We start from the raw sequence: 15,844 nt of genomic DNA, 5'->3' as shown, positions 1-15,844 counted from the left end.
TAAGAATACAATGAAGTGAGAATGTATAGTATAGCCACAGTTCTAAATATGCCTCACAGTTCTGGGAATTGTAATCCTAATACATTTATTAAAAAATGGGCTGGAAAAAAAATTATCCAGGCAACCGGTGATGATATTTGATTGCTTCAGATACAATGGTCCACTACAGAAAAGTAGGGATCTTTGGACAGGCCAGTGATTATTACTTCTTTGGACTTTTAGAGACTGGAAGCTTGTGCACATAGGATTTCTGTAGCATGCCTCACATCTCATGGCAGAATCACCTTTCAACAAATCAATTATGTGTTGATTATCCAGGATGGTTAATCTCTGGCGTTTTAATCTCTGCCATTGTGTTCAACAGTGCAACATTCTCCCAGTTTCAGTTTGTAAGCCTGTTTGTTACGGGCATCCTTTTGGGGGGGGGGGAAGTGGGATCAAAAGATGAAGATGTTAAAGCATTTTACTTTTTCAACAGCCTCCCATCACCCCTTCTATTATCCTGCCTATTTATTTCCACTCCTTCCATAAACTTTGTTTTTCTGTTTTACGTCTTCCTTGCCTTGTTCCTGATAGAACAAAGTTCCTATTTTAATGATTCTGCAGGGATGGAGAGGTTGAAATGCATCTTCCAATATCCTTGCCCATTTGCCACATTGGGGGCATCATTGGACAAACCCAGCTCCTCTCCCCATTCCAATAAGATTCATTGCTGTTGATCGGTGCTGATGGATTTGGAGCTAATTATTGCATATCTTAAATCTCTACCACTGGACCATAACCATTTTAGAAAAACCATGGTGAAAATGCCACTAATATTCTACCAGCTGCTCCTTGGATTCCTTCAGCCCATTCCTGACATTTTCTTGTTCTTACTGTCAGTCAGAAGGAGAGGAGAAAGTTGGCAAACACTTAATGAGGTTTTTGCTGCCTTTTTTCTAAAAATACTTTCATATGTGGGTTTCTGCACATGCATGCACATATAGATTCATTGGTAGCCTTTATAGTATTCTGTTCCTTTTTGCACGGAAGCCAAAAATAAAACTAGATTTAGGGAAAACATTTGACTCCACTTCTGCGTTGTTCTACATGGAAGAGAGGAGGGGAAGACAAATTCCTTCATGTTTCAACGGGGGTTCTCTTTTCATTATGGGGAAGTTAATGTTTAAATACGGGATGAAGCAGCTATCCTTAGGATCACTGATGCTGAATGGAACAAAGGGGTAGCAAAGTGTTGATTAATTTATGGTAGTATTGCTGAAGGTTGCTGGAAGAGGCATTTTCCCCCTCCAGTGCCAAAACCTTGAATCCTGTGCCTTTGACTGGAGGGTAGGGGCTGTTTTTTGCTCCCACTGAATCAAATCCCTGGCAAACACTGGGGTCTGTGTACATAGGACCATCTATCCTACCAAGAGCCCTCTCCTACCTCCAGAAAGGTGGAGATGGCAATTTCAAGAATTCTCAGCGTATCTAAATTCTAGAAACCCTATCTATCTGGATATCTATCTGGAGGACAGCAGTTTAAAAGAAGCCGGGGGTTTGAAATTCTGTTGTATAATGAGAGAACATACATAACAGATTAACAGAGTTGGAAGGGACCTTATAGGTCATCTAGTCCAACCCCTTGCTCAAGCAGGACACCCTACATCATTTCTGACAAATGGCAGTCCAATCTTTTCTTGAAAGTCTCAAGTGATGAAGTTCCCACAACTTCTGAAGGCAAGCTGTTCCATTGGTTGATTGTTCTTCTCACTGTCAGAAAGTTCCTCCTCATTTCTAGGTTGAATCTCTCCTTGGTCAGTTTCCATCCATTATTCCTTGTCTGGCCTTCAGGTGCTTTGGAAAACAGCTTGACCCCCTTCTCTGTGGCAGTCCCTCAAATATTGGAAGACTATCATGTCTCCCCTGGTCCTTCTCTTCACTAGACTAGCCATGCCCAGTTCATGTAACCATTGTAATTACATGATTACAATCATGTAAATATTGAGATACTTTTGTTATAATTGTTTTGGCCTTTGGAACTGGCCTAGTTTTCTCTTAGGCAGCTTCTGCTTTGGCCCATTTTCTATTTTTTTAATGGCTGAAAAAAGAATATAACTCGGTGGTAGAGGAACCCTTGTTTTGATCAAGTTTCAGGTCCCGGCATCTGTTGTTAAGAAGGGGTAAGACCCTTACTTGAAGCCCCAGAGTCTGGGTTTGTGCAATTTATCTTCCTTCTAGAGAAGATGGGAGAGTTGCTGCCACAACCTACTTTGGCAAAGCCGGTGAGCTGGGGAATCCTGACTGAGCTGGATCAATGGTCCAAGCTGAAACCTCTTTATGTTCTTCACCTATCTAAGTCTGACTGAGCTGTCATCTTCGTAACCAAAGCAGGACTAGAAATGTCACAGGATGATTGGAAGCAGACTCAAAGGCAGGGGACATTTTCTAATGGGGTAATACTTAATTATCCTGGTCCCCTCCTGCCCCCCCCCCAAAAAAACCTTCCTTCGGGAACTCTGTCGCAGGCCAAGTGCCAAGCAAAACCTGGCTTTGCACCCAAAGTAGATTAGAACACCATACCAGATTCTTCAGTATGCCAAACGAGACACATAGTCCTCTAATCCCAGGATCATGTGCAGCCTGCTCTTCCCCCTTTTCTCTCCTGTAAAATTTTTTTCTTTCCTTGGTTCTACATAGTTTCATATCTTTAATTGAATAGTGTTTTTTTAAAAAATAAAATAAAAATCCATTAAGATAAAACTGCTTGTGATAGCAAGTCTGTTTCAAAAGCCTAATCATCACCCATTTTGTTGATAGATTGTAAAAGATGACTTGCCTCCTCAGGGTGTAAACATAGAAAATCAATGTTTTTTTGCACTGTGTATTCAGAGACCTTTTATAACTCTCTTATAGCTCTTAAAAATCAAATCTCTTCTTCAGCCCAACAATGTGGATAACCTCCAGGTTATGTTGAACATTTAATACAATAAGAACAAAAATAAGAGGTAATTTCCTCTGAGGTGCTGGTGGGCCTCTCTGCATTGTAGTCTTCAAACGCTATGAACTTCTTTATTAAATATGCTAGATATCCATTCAAGCTACATTTTGTACTAAATAAGGTTCTAGAATCCCCAATATTTTGTCCTCTGAAATTATATATATTTTTTTGCATTTGTTTCATTTCATTTATCTTAGTAACATAAATAATTGGATTTATCTTAATATCCATTATCAAAAGGAAGAACCACTGTGTGAGAAACATGGCAGATTCAAACGTCCTTCCGCGTTTATTTTACAAAACAATTTGATGTTAGCCTCCCATCTGCAGACCCGAAATACTGAAAATTTGCAACAGTCACCTAGACAATGCTAGACAATGTTTCTGTCACTCATTAACAGAAGAGCACCCAGAATATTGGTCAGTAAATGCCCCACTTTTTATGATCCCTTGGATCCCAGTTTAACAACAAAAAAAAATCTCTCACTTCTGCTCTGTGCAAAAAGGAAATTAAAAATGGTCAGCATTCTTCCTCCCAAATAGTTATAATCAGTGATGGGATTCAAGTAATTTAACAACCGGTTCTCTGCCCTAATGATTTCTTCCAACAACCAGTTCACCAAACTGCTCAGAAAGTTAACAACCGGTTCTCCAGAAGGTTGATAAGCTTCCACCCATTACTTCTTGACCTGCCCTCTAATACTCTGAAAAATAAGTCAATTCTCTCTTCTTTGTGACAGGCCCTCAAATATTAATCCTTCTCTTCTATAGGCTAGACATACCTAGCTCTTGCCACTGTCCATCTGCTTCACTTAAAAGTTTCAAAAGGCAATTTAAAGTGTATTTAATGTTCAGCAATTATGTTCAGGAAAGAATGACTAAGTTCTAAATAATATGAACAATCTCCAGGATATTGAACTTGTATAGCTTTGAGGTGCAGACAGTGCAGGAGCAGAATCTTGGAATGAGTCAACAGATTCCACTAGTGAAAAAGTGACCCACATACAAGCTCCACAGAACTGCAGCCTGTCTGAAAAAAACTGCTGTGCTTTGGTTTCAAATCAACTATAAGCAGGGGTGGGCTGCTGGGGGTTCGCAGGGGTTTGGGAGAATCTCTAGCTATGATTCTGTGCAGTCTGGAGAACCCCCAAATCCCACTCCTGGCTGGCCCCGCCCCTCCCAGGAGTCCCCACGCAGCCCGTTTTGGATGCAGGTAAGTGCAGGGTGCGCGCAGAGGCTCTGGGAGGCTCGGGGTGTGTGTGAAAAACAGGCCTACTGGATGTTCGGCCTCCAGAGGGCCTCAGGAACCTGGGGAGGCCATTTTCGCCCTCCCAGAGGCTCAAGGATAGCCTCCGGAGCCCGGGGAGGGCAAAAACGCCTCCCCACCATGGTGCAGGAGGTCAACTAGGCCACGCCCACCATGGCCACGCCCACCCAGCAACCCGGCAGAGAACCCCTTGCTAAAATTTTTGAAGCTCACCCCTGACTATAAGAACCAGGAAAACAAATTAATTTAACAATGAAAGCCAGCCAACATCAGGCAATCCGATAATTCCAAGGAGGATCAGAAATGGCACAGATCTTTTACATAGATGTGCCCTAAAACTTATGCAAGATCCCATCTGTGATTTAAACATCTAGAATTACCCAGTCATCATTAACACGATGTACATTCTATCCTCTGTACTCTTATTTCAAGACAGCAATATTTGGAATCTATATTACTGCTGAGGATCCTGTGTTAGTCCACACAAGATGGAAATATTATTGATTGGCAGCTGCTCTAGCAAAGAAAATGTTTCCATTTTGTCTTGGTTGGAGTTCAATATCATTGAAATACCGGTTTTAGTCATTGAGCTAACAATTTTCTTAGCAGGTTAGTGGGAAATCCTACTTACCTCACAGAGTGGTGGTTGTCAGGAAAATAGGAGTATTGTGTGTGTTCGCTGCCTTAAGTTATTTATAAAAATAATAAGCTGGGAAATAAATAAATCTTTTAATACCTTTGGCTGATTTGCTCGTATCCAAATAAAAATAGCTTGGCCATGCTTGCATGCTTTAGTAACATGTCCTGTGACAATGAATTGTGGATACAATTCCCTTTGTATGCAATTCTGTTAATCCAAAACAGGGGTCACAATGACACTGAGAACAGGACATTTCAATCTTATTATGCTTCCCCAGCTGCTTTGGTCCTGATCTGCTTCTGGTTCTTGTTTAATAAGTTGGTCTGAAGTTCCTTAAAGCTACAAATAGCTTTGAACCAGGTTATTAGAAAGATCATTTTCTTCCATATGTCTTTCTCAGAATATTAGAGTCTTGAGGAGTCCCATTCCAATTCCTCATCCAATAAACAGAGGCCCTTTTAAACTGTAAATCAACTTGAGAACTTTGTTATATAGCATATGAATGTTGTGGGGGTGGGGGTGGGAAACCACCTCTTAGATGACTAAGGCAAGAAACAGGAATGTGGCTTTCAATTAAGTTCTGTTGGTGCAAGGCCTGGCATTTTGCTTTTAAACTTGCAGGAAACATTTTAGTGAACCTTTGAATGCTTGATGTTAATTAGGTTAATTAATGCCAATGAAAGTACAGTGCTGTCATCAAGCTTTATTTTTGTAATACTTCCAACTTGAATAAAAGAAAACAACTATTTTGAATGCCATGGAGTCACACACTTTTCTTAACTTACCTGGCACCTCCAACCTAACCCCACGTTAAACCAAGATATATACTGAGGTCTCTTTGTCTGCAAGCAGCTTCCTTGTTTCAAGGCTCTACGTTTTTTACCTCTATGCTTAGCATTCAGCCCTAGAATTTCAGAGCTTGATTTTGCAGGACACTGCAAAAGCTTGCTGCTGCTCTGTTCTTTATTGCTTCATCCATCAGAAGTCCCTGTTGGCCCAGGAAAGAAAACTCATTCATTTGCTATGTAGTTATCACTGCTTAGCAATGCTTGTAGCCCTTCCTGATTAAAGCTACCTTTCAATTGAGTCCTCCAGGGACTTTCCAGGATGCAACAATTTGACCTCCCAGACCTGGTTATCAGAATAATAAAAGTCTGCAGGGCTATAGATTTACCTTACTTTTAAATAACAGAAAAACAACCTCAAGGGATGCATCTATTTAAGCTCATTGCTTCTTTTTAAGACAGTCACATGGGGCAGTAGTGGGTTTCAATTTAGTTTGCTACCAGTTTGTGCGTGTGTGAGACGCTTCTGCGCATGCATCCAGGCGGGTGGGCGGCGCCTCCTGCCACAGCCGCTACTGGTTTGCCCAATCTGGGGTGAACCGGTAGCAACCCACCACTGACATGGGGGTCAAGAAGGGAAATTTTTGTTCCAGAGGGCAATTTACAATTAACCATGTGATTATACCTTATAGGTTCTGTTCAGCATTTAGGATTCACCCCATTTGACTGATAGTTTAATTATCTGAATGATAACATTCTTTTCCTTTAAAGAATGATATCTGAGCCAGTTTTAAAAGTTTTTAAATCAAACAAAAACCCAATTCTTGTAAGAACCCTTGTTAAATTGTATTTTAGTGAAAATACTATTCTAAAAAAAATTGTTTCAAGACGTTGTTCAAAACTCAACTCAGCAATCTAAAATACCATCAAAGGTTTGTTTTGAGTATTTTTTTAAAAAATGTTTTTCCCCCTACCTTTTTAAAAGGAGCTGGCCTGATCTCCCTTGGCAGGGGGTTCCAAAGGTTGAGGGCAGCTATCACACTTACCAATTTCTTGCTTCAAAATATGAATCTCAGCAACTCATCACATTTGTAGTCGTCATGTGGAATTACAGTAAAATGAGTCTTTTTCTCATCTACATTGCAATAATAATAATAATAATAATAATCCAAACTGGAATAAGCTTTTCCTCCTGGTTTTCCACTATATAAGTTTCAGCTTCTGTGTCCTATTGGATGCGTGTTTTTATATAATTCCACTTACTTATTCCAGTAATTACATTTTCAAGGGCTTTGGGACATTTTCATAGCATATGGCAGCAGGTATCAAGGAATAAAAGTGGTTTTCAGAAAAAACCTGCACAGCCAAAGGGGATAAGAAGGCTAAATTGTATGGTGAATAGCTAAGGGAAATAGGTATGTTTAGTCTAACGAAGAAAAGGCTTAGGGGAGACATGATACAGAATTCCAATACTTGAAGGGCTGTCACAGGGAAAACAGCATCCATTTATTCTCTGTTGCACCTGAGGGCAGGACATGAAGCAATGGATGGAAACGCATTAGAAGGAGATCCAACCTGGAAGTAAGGAGGAATTACCTGGCAGTGTTGTGGCCCGCCAGCAGCCAGTGGAGCTGGCAGCAGATTCGGACTGTGAGGAGGTTGGGGAGTAACATGGGCCAGTCCTGGAGTCTGGGGAAAGCTCTGACATTTGTAAACCACTTAGAGAGTACTATAAAGATCTATGTAGCAATATATAAGCCTAAGTGCTATTGCTATAAAAGATATCATAATTACCTGGACAGTGTCTAACCAGTTGAAATGTTTGCTTTAACTATTGCGGATGCAACTTGTGCAGTCCCATTTTGCAACCATTCTAGTCACCTCTTAGAGTGTGGAGTCCAGAACCAAAGTTTACAAGCAGTTAATCTTGATGTATAGGTCCAGAAAACACAAGGAAAGAAGGTTAACAAAACATTGTTAAAATTGTTAATGTACTCCTTAACCACAATTTAACCTATAATCCAGATTCCAATGAGGTGCTAGGCCTGTCAAATTATCTTAGTTTATTGTGGGAATACGGCTATGTGACAGTCCACTCTTAATTTCCTATTAAGTCATTCTAGTTCCAAAATGGTATTTTAGGATAAGTTAATTCTGAGCAAGTAATCTTTAAGCATCTTAACCAATAACTATTTCTTATTCTAGATTACCATAACTTTATTTTACATGTTATATAGCTTTACAACTTGATTAAATTTACAAAAGATCTATTATATCATCCTAACCGTTATTTAAAATATTCTAAATTGGAAGTTTTCCAATTTGATTCCCTTGGAATACATTGAATTGGCTAGGAATTCTGGCCAACAGATCCAGAGGTCACTAGATTGGGGAACACTCCCTAGTTCATCTTGAATTTTTTCATGAGACCTCTTAATTCACAAAATCTTGAGAGAGTTTCAAGTTTAATCCCTAATATCTTAAATGATGCTCTGTGGAGGAGAAGAATATTTGCAACTCATTGAAAAAAGATTGACCCAAAGGTGTGCTATATGTAGTTCAATTCTTTTATTTGTTTAAGTGGTTCCCACTGTAGTTGTAACAAATAAATTAATAAATTAATTTTTAAAAAACACTGCAAGGCATTTTGGGCAACATTATGCAAATTATGTGAAAGGCAGTGGCAGCCTAGCTGCCTCTACAGCCACATGAAGCAGGAGCCTTTGGCCAAATGTAAGGGCATCTCTTAAACTGAGAGCCCTTAGCCATGAAATAGAGAGATCTATAGCCATGGTCACTCCGACCAACCCAGGAAACATTGGATCACTGATTATACTCTGCTCTAATATGTTCCTGAGGGTGCCAGAGACACTGAGCAATTTAATGGGTTTACACGGAACATGAGTATTCTGGGATTTAGGCTGCATATGTACACTGGAACCCACATGCTGAGGGATCTATGACAACACTGACTAGAAGGAAGGCAATGCTCATTTACAAAGCTCATGAGTATCTTCTTAGTGTGCCCTCAAATTCATAATGCAGAAACGAGTGGGGCAGCCACTCATTTTTTTTCTCCGCCACAGCCTGCTTCAGAACCTAGTATCAAATATTTTTTAAAAAAATAAGTACATAAAAAGAAATGATACTTAAGCAAATATGTGTAGAGCAAGGGGGACTTGGTATGCATGGTGACATAATTTTAAAAGGAACAAAAACGAAGGGCTTTAAAGACTCTCTTAGAAAGACTTGCCAGCGTAGAGCTCTTCTTCCACCATCATTGTTGCCTGGTTTGCTGTTCTTCTTGGAGCTGCAATTGAGCTTCCACTGCTTCAAGGACACCATGCTTACCTTTGAGATTAATAACTTTAGACAACTTTGACACATGACCCAAAATGTTGTAGAACTGACTTTGAGTATCCATGTGATATTCCTGTTTTTTGTTTTTTCAAAACAATCTGAGGTTTTGAAAAAACTCATCCTGAAAGAAATCTGTTTGGCCCAACAGCCTGCCATGGAGAAATGAAGTTGAGGCAGATTTGGTAAGGTCCTTGAGAAGCCTATGAAGCGGACAGGTCTATCCAGCAGCTGATATATTCCCTGAGAGGAACAAGTCCCTTGCATCTGGGACACTGGAAATTCAACTAGACAAAATCCTAGAGCCTACAAATAGAAATTGATACAGCTTGATGATTGGTGCTGAAACAATATATTTTTGTTTTCATTTTCACTGTTTAATTAATTAACCCTGTTGTCCCTTGCTACTCTTTCTGTCTCATAGGTGCACACAAGTTTAAAGCCAGCAATGCATCCAAGGAAAGAAGGATCTTTTTTGTTGCATTTCTTTCTAATATACCACCTAGCCACCAATAGAGGCATCCTAGTTTAGTCAGACAGAAATTAGAAGATCATGAAAGTTTATATTATTTCAAGAGCAGCAGGGCAAAAGAGCATGGTCTGTTACGTCTGTCTGTCGGTGATACTGTGAGGCTTCACCACATCTAATCCCTAGCTTCCTTCTTCTTCTTTGTTTTCTGAAGAAGCACAGTCAAGAGGATTATCTGGGTGGAAGATCTGCCTATTTCTTGGTGAATATTTAAGAGCCAAGTATGTCGAAATCATATGTTTTCACTAGTTCTGATTCTGTATTTGGTGAAAGGCTCCATCTAGTAATGAATGGTATGACTAAGAATAATAGAGTTATCTGGTTGGAGAATAACAAATCTCCACACACGACCCCATTGCTGAGTCTTCCCCCAAATCCAGATTATCTTGCGGTACCAATATTCCTGTACTGACACATAAGAAGATGCTTAAAGGTTTTCTTGAAGGTAGCATTGCAAAGGGCATAACAAGCTGGGTTGATGGTGCTGTTGACATAACACAACCAGTACCCAATGGACCAGACTGTTTCAGGAACACAATAATCACAGAAAGTATTAATGAGAACCATCACGTTGTAAGGTGTCCATGTCAAAATGAAAGCCAACAAGATGGCAAAAATGGTTCTGGTGACTTTCTTCTCTCGAGCTGCCATTTGTCGCTTCTTCCTAACCTGACTCCTGGCAATGCTGGCAAATTTCCTGGCAACGTTAGCTGGACGGCTGTTTGATAAGGTAATTGGGGTGGAACGGGCTTCTTTCTCTGCGACAATCTCAATGGCAGTGACACATTCAGTCCCAGTTTGTTTAGTGACTATCTTAATTTTGGACCACTTAGAGCCAGGGTTGATCCGAGGATGGGCAGGGCTCTCACCTGTATCAGCTGGTACAATCTCCAGCCCCTGTTTCTCTTTATTCGTCTGGGTGATACTTACTGTGCTGGATTCATTAGAGGTTTCTTTCTCCTCTTGGTGGCCAGTAGTTTCAGATGGTTGCAACGGCTGCTCTTCTACTTTCCCGTTTTTTGCCTCCTCCTTCACCTCCACCACTTTCTTGGGAGAATTGTTGTTATTCTGCTTGACCAGAGGACTTTTCAGAAAACTGAGTGGCTTAGTCCGCTTCTCTTTCTTACTCTCTGGTTTGTGCCTTCTTACACGGCTCCGGCTGGCCAATGAGATGTGGATGTACAGCACAGTCATGATAACCACTGGGAGGTAGAAAGCAGCAATAGCTGTGCCAAAGGTTACAGCCGGATTGGAGAGGAACTGAATGTAACACTGTCCTTCTGGTACTGTCCTCTCTCCGACAATGAACTGCCAAAACAATATGGCAGGTGCCCAGAGGATAAAGGATAATATCCAAGCAACTGCAATCATCAGTCCTGCCATTTTGGTTGTCCGCCTAGCTGGGTAGGTCAGTGGTTTGGTAACGCAGAAATAGCGGTCAAAACTGATGATGAGTAAGTTCATGACAGAGGCATTACTCACTACATAGTCCAGCGCCAGCCAGAGGTCACATACTACAGCCCCAAGTGGCCAATAGCCCTTAACTATATACACGGTGTAGAGATTCATTGAGAAGATGCCAATTATCAAGTCAGCACAGGCCAAGCTAAAGAGGAAATAGTTGTTGACAGTCTGAAGTTGGCGGTTCACTTTGATGGACAGCATGACCAAGATATTTCCAACCACAGTGACAAGACTAAGTGACCCAGTTACGGTAGCTATGAAAATCATTTCCACAATTTTATACTTAGCGATGTTTTCCTTGGTGAAATTGCCATTGGTGAAGTTGGCCATCCTTAACAGTTCAGGCTGAGAAGACAAATTATATGTGAAGTCTGCAGAAAGGGAGGGAAGGAAGGAAGGAAGGAAGGAAAAAGACATTGGAGATATATTATACATCTGCAACACTTAAACAATAGAGCAAGCTTTGACAACTCAATTGGGACTGGGAAGACTAGTATTCAAATCTCCATTAAGCTGTGATGCTCATGGGGTACCAAGCTTAGTTCCTTTATGTCAGCTATTTCAAAATTTAGTTAACTAGATGGGATGAAGTTTAGCCCATATGTTTTTACTTTTTGAGATCTACAGGCTCTAAAACTTTCAAATAACATTGCAAACATCATTCTGTCACTTCTTTGCACCCAACTTTTTATTCAGAATTAATATGAGTTATTGTAACCATACAATGTTTGGTCAGACAATTAGAACATATATCAATAGAGTTTGCCAGCCAAGAAGGGTTTGAAACATACTAATGAGTACATCAAGCTAACTATCTGCAAATACAATGAGGACTGAAAAATATTCCCACAGAGCCACCTTTACCACCATAAATAAAAAGCTCTAATTTAAGCTCTATATATGTCTAGTTAGAACCATTTCTCATGTACCTATTCACTCATTTCATCTCACAAAGCACCTCAAAGAATCAAGGAACAGTCTAAGATTGACAAGCAGTGCTCAATCTGTCCAGTACCCTAGTCATTCTCACATTCCAGACAAGCCATTTATAGACCTACCCTCCTGATCTCTAAGAAATTACCCAAATGCTGTCTGGAATTTCTCCAAGTCCATCAAAATCTGGGGCAGGCCATTGTAATTGACACTTTCTATCTGCAAGGATTAGTGTCTCCAGTTAACCTTACAGACAGGATGAAGTGTCCATAACAAGTGAGTAAGGAAAAAGTCTTCCAGTACTAGATCTTACCTCAACTGTTCTACAATAAAATCCAGGTAGATGGTCAGCTACATGGGTTGTACCAGTGACAACCTAGGCAAATCCATGATTATTATTATGGACATGAATTCTGAAGCCATCTCAGATGTCAGAGAAGGGAGACTAAAAGTGCCCAAAACCAACACTCTGGGTAAATCTACTGCAATGTGTTCAAACAACTCATATCTGGCCTCCTGAAGAAAAATGATCTTGCAAAGGCCAGAGTCTCATGAGAAACAATTTCCAGGCTATCTCCCTTACTCTGAAATCAGGACTGATGATTATATGAAATCTGACTGGGTAGATGTCCATAATGGAGACTCCTCACATCTTATTCAGCCAGGTCTCAATAGTGCACACCAGATCTGATCTCTTATCCACAATTAAATTGTAGATAGGGTTAAATTTATTACAGATATACCTAGCATTCAGAACCATTAACCAGAAACAAGGATAGCCAAGTGATCTGGATGCCTTGTTCATGAGTTGAGACAGGGGGCTGGAATTAGAGATTGGTACCAGATACTCAACTTCTTTTCCTCCCATCTCGCATTATATGTCCCTCTTCCTGCCATAAGTACTTTCCTCCCTATTATCTTCACTCCTCTGGGCTGCCTAGCTCCCCTCTTCCACTCCACTCCACTAGTGTCAGGTAACAACAATCCTCTAATAAGATCTGGCTTGCAATTACAATACACATCCATCTGGCAGACCTCCTCAATTCCCCTCAGTATTTCTCACTACAACATGAATAGAAACGATCAATTCCTTCTCCCCATTACCTTCATTTACTTCCCTTCCCAATTCTCTACCTGATTTACCCAAGTGAATCACAAGAGACAGGAAAAACCCTTTTCTCACTGCAGGGAGGGGGACCTTCTCCTTACATCCGAAGTACCAATTGTAAAGAATAAGGCGAGTGTATGCACATGCATGCATGCTTGTGCCACACGCGACTTCTGGTTTTATCTCAGGTAGTACCAAAGCATCCTGGAATTCTGTAGTGTTACTATTAGCCTTGGACAGATCACTCACTGTTAGCTTTGGAGTTCTCTGTTGCTAACTTCTGCTAAAAGGAGAAAATCAGTCCAGCCCAGGTGCCTTATAGATCATGCAGGGTTTCAGAGGGAGCTTAGGGTTTCCTTGAAGTTCTGGTGTATAATTCAGCTGAGAAGCTCCTGAGTGACAATGAAGACTTTGGACTCAGTTGCACCTGTGTAGTCTTACTATTCGTGGATCATGGTAAACTCCTGTTTCAACTTCTACCCTCAAAACGAGGCTATAGAGCACTGCACACCAGAACAACTAGACCCAAGAACAGTTTTTTCCCAAATGCCATCATTCTGCTAAACAAATAATTCCCTCAACACTGTCAAACTATTCACTAAGTCTGCATTACTGTTAATCTTCTCATCGTTCCTATCACCCATCTCCTCCCACTTATGACGGTATGACTGTAGCCTTGTTGCTGGTATCCTTAAGATTCATATTGACTGTATGTCTATCATTAAGTGTTGTACCTTATGATTCTTGACGAATGTATCTTTTCTTTTATGTACACTGAGAGCATATGCACCAAGACAAATTCCTTTGTGTGTCCAATCACACTTGGCCAATAAAGAATTCTATTCTATTCTATTCTATTCTATTCTATTCTATTCTATTCTATTCTATTCTATTCTATTCTATTCTATTCTATTCTATTCTATTCTATGGAAACCCCCAGATTTATGAATAAGTTCTGGAGAAGAAATGCCAGCAAAGCTACATTCCTCATGCAGTTGTGTGAGGCTGCTAAGCAAACTGGTAAAACTAAAATCCTTATAATCCCTTCCTGGATTATAATGCAGCCAGGAAAGAGATATCATTCTAAATCGGGGCATTTTCCCAGGCCATGTTATCTTTAACTAATATTTGTAAAGTCTTTCTCTGATGTTCCTAGTTGCCACAAAATCCTATTAGCCTCCTCCACGGAAGATACTTATAGCAAGGACCTCTTAAAGTAGCTCCTCATTTTCTTTCAACTTCAGAAAAAGTAAGAGAGATTCTTTTCAGATAATTAGGCTTTGGGCTCATACATACTTGGGGAAATTTCTTGTGGAAGCCTGCCCTCTGCTGGTTCATTCTGGTACTATAGTTAGATAATGCGAATCTCTAAGGTTTTATTTTCTTCAGTTGAACTTTATTTATTTTTTTTTAAGTCTAAAGAAAGAAAAAGGCACAGTACCAGAGTGGGATTCTGCCAGTTCGCACCAGTTTAGACGTACCAGTAGCTCCGACGATCAGCTGAGATAGAACTGGTTCGCTCCAACGATCAGGTGGGCCCGCCCACCAGCCCCTGCTGTACCCCTGCGATACTGACTTATATTTCCTGTGTTTGAAGCCCAGCTGATCGGCGCGGCAGAGTGAATTGCCATGCCTCAGCTGTTTTATTCACTGGGCTGAAGTAGAAGGCATGTTTTAGAGCTTTTTTCAAATGCACTGTGTGCGCGCACCCAACAAACCAGTTGTTACATCGGTTGAATCCCACCACTGCACAGTACATTCCCCAAGTTATTATTTATTTATTTATTTATTTATTTATTTATTTGTTTGTTTGTTTGTTTGTTTGTTTGTTCGATTTATATGCCGTCCTTCTCTGGAGACTCAGGGCGGCTTACAACGCATTAAGCAATAGCCGTCATACTTTTGTATATACCTGCTTAGTAGGGCTTTTGGCCCCCCCTAAGCAGTGTTGTTTTTTATACAAAGTCAGCTTATTGCCCCCACAATCCGGGTCCTCATTTTACCTACTTCAGAAGGATGGAAGGCTGAGTCAACCTTGAGCCTGGTGAGATTTGAACTCGCACTAATTGCAGGCAGCTGGCAGCTAAGTGCTAGTTAACAGCACTTTAGTCCGCTGCACCACCAAGGCTCTGTAGTGTTATTTGTCAATGATGTATTGCTCAGTTTATAATGAGCTTGAGTTTTCTCTTTGGCCATTTTAACCTGTTAAACAGTGTTTGTGCAGACAACAGAAAATTTACAAATGTATTAAACTATGGAACACGATGGAGATGTAGAACAGATAGATACGAAGTCAGGTTTGAATATTTCCATCAGTGTAATTTGCTTTACAGTGGAAGGCTCTCTTTAAGCCACAGATGGCTTAAGAAGGTAACCACTTATCTGCGTGTGAGTGTGCATACACACACACAAGCATATACAGACACCAACACCTATAATTGGTCTGAGGCAACTGCCTCGTTCCATGCCTAAGAATAGCTGCTATTTCTAGGTCATCTTAGCAGACTGAGACCCCCAATTATCTTATCTAGCCCCAGCCAAGTTCTGCAGTTTTTAACAGGATGATAAATTCCTTGCCTGCTAAAGAATCAATGGTTCATTTTCATAATAGCCAGGATATTTCCAGAGGAGACTTTATGGCGCAATCATCTTGCCTCATGCACGTAACGTCAAGAGAAGCTCGGATAATAATGTTTACAATCCTATTGTCTTTTTCCCACTTGCTTCCATTGTGTTTCCTTCCAAAGAAGATGTATTAAGGATATATATATATATATATAT

At 40.4% G+C, this 15,844-nt stretch overlaps 1 protein-coding gene across 1 annotated transcript in view; it reads right to left on the bottom strand.

The window, feature by feature from the left end:
• Positions 1–8,218: 8,218 nt before the first annotated feature.
• Positions 8,219–15,844, bottom strand: part of CHRM4 (cholinergic receptor muscarinic 4) — a 49,186-nt gene continuing 41,560 nt past the window's right edge. Inside the window, exon 2 of the mRNA XM_034417463.2 lies at positions 8,219–11,393. Within this exon, the coding sequence (XP_034273354.1) occupies positions 9,940–11,393 (1,454 nt within the window). The 3' untranslated portion in view covers positions 8,219–9,939. The remainder of the gene's footprint in view (positions 11,394–15,844) is intronic.

This window comes from Pantherophis guttatus, chromosome 1 (genome assembly GCF_059756535.1).
Source record: "Pantherophis guttatus breed Tessera chromosome 1, ASM5975653v1, whole genome shotgun sequence".
Lineage (NCBI taxonomy): Eukaryota > Metazoa > Chordata > Lepidosauria > Squamata > Colubridae > Pantherophis > Pantherophis guttatus.
Note: the sequence above shows the minus strand (reverse complement) of the source record. Positions and strands in the feature narration are given on the sequence as shown.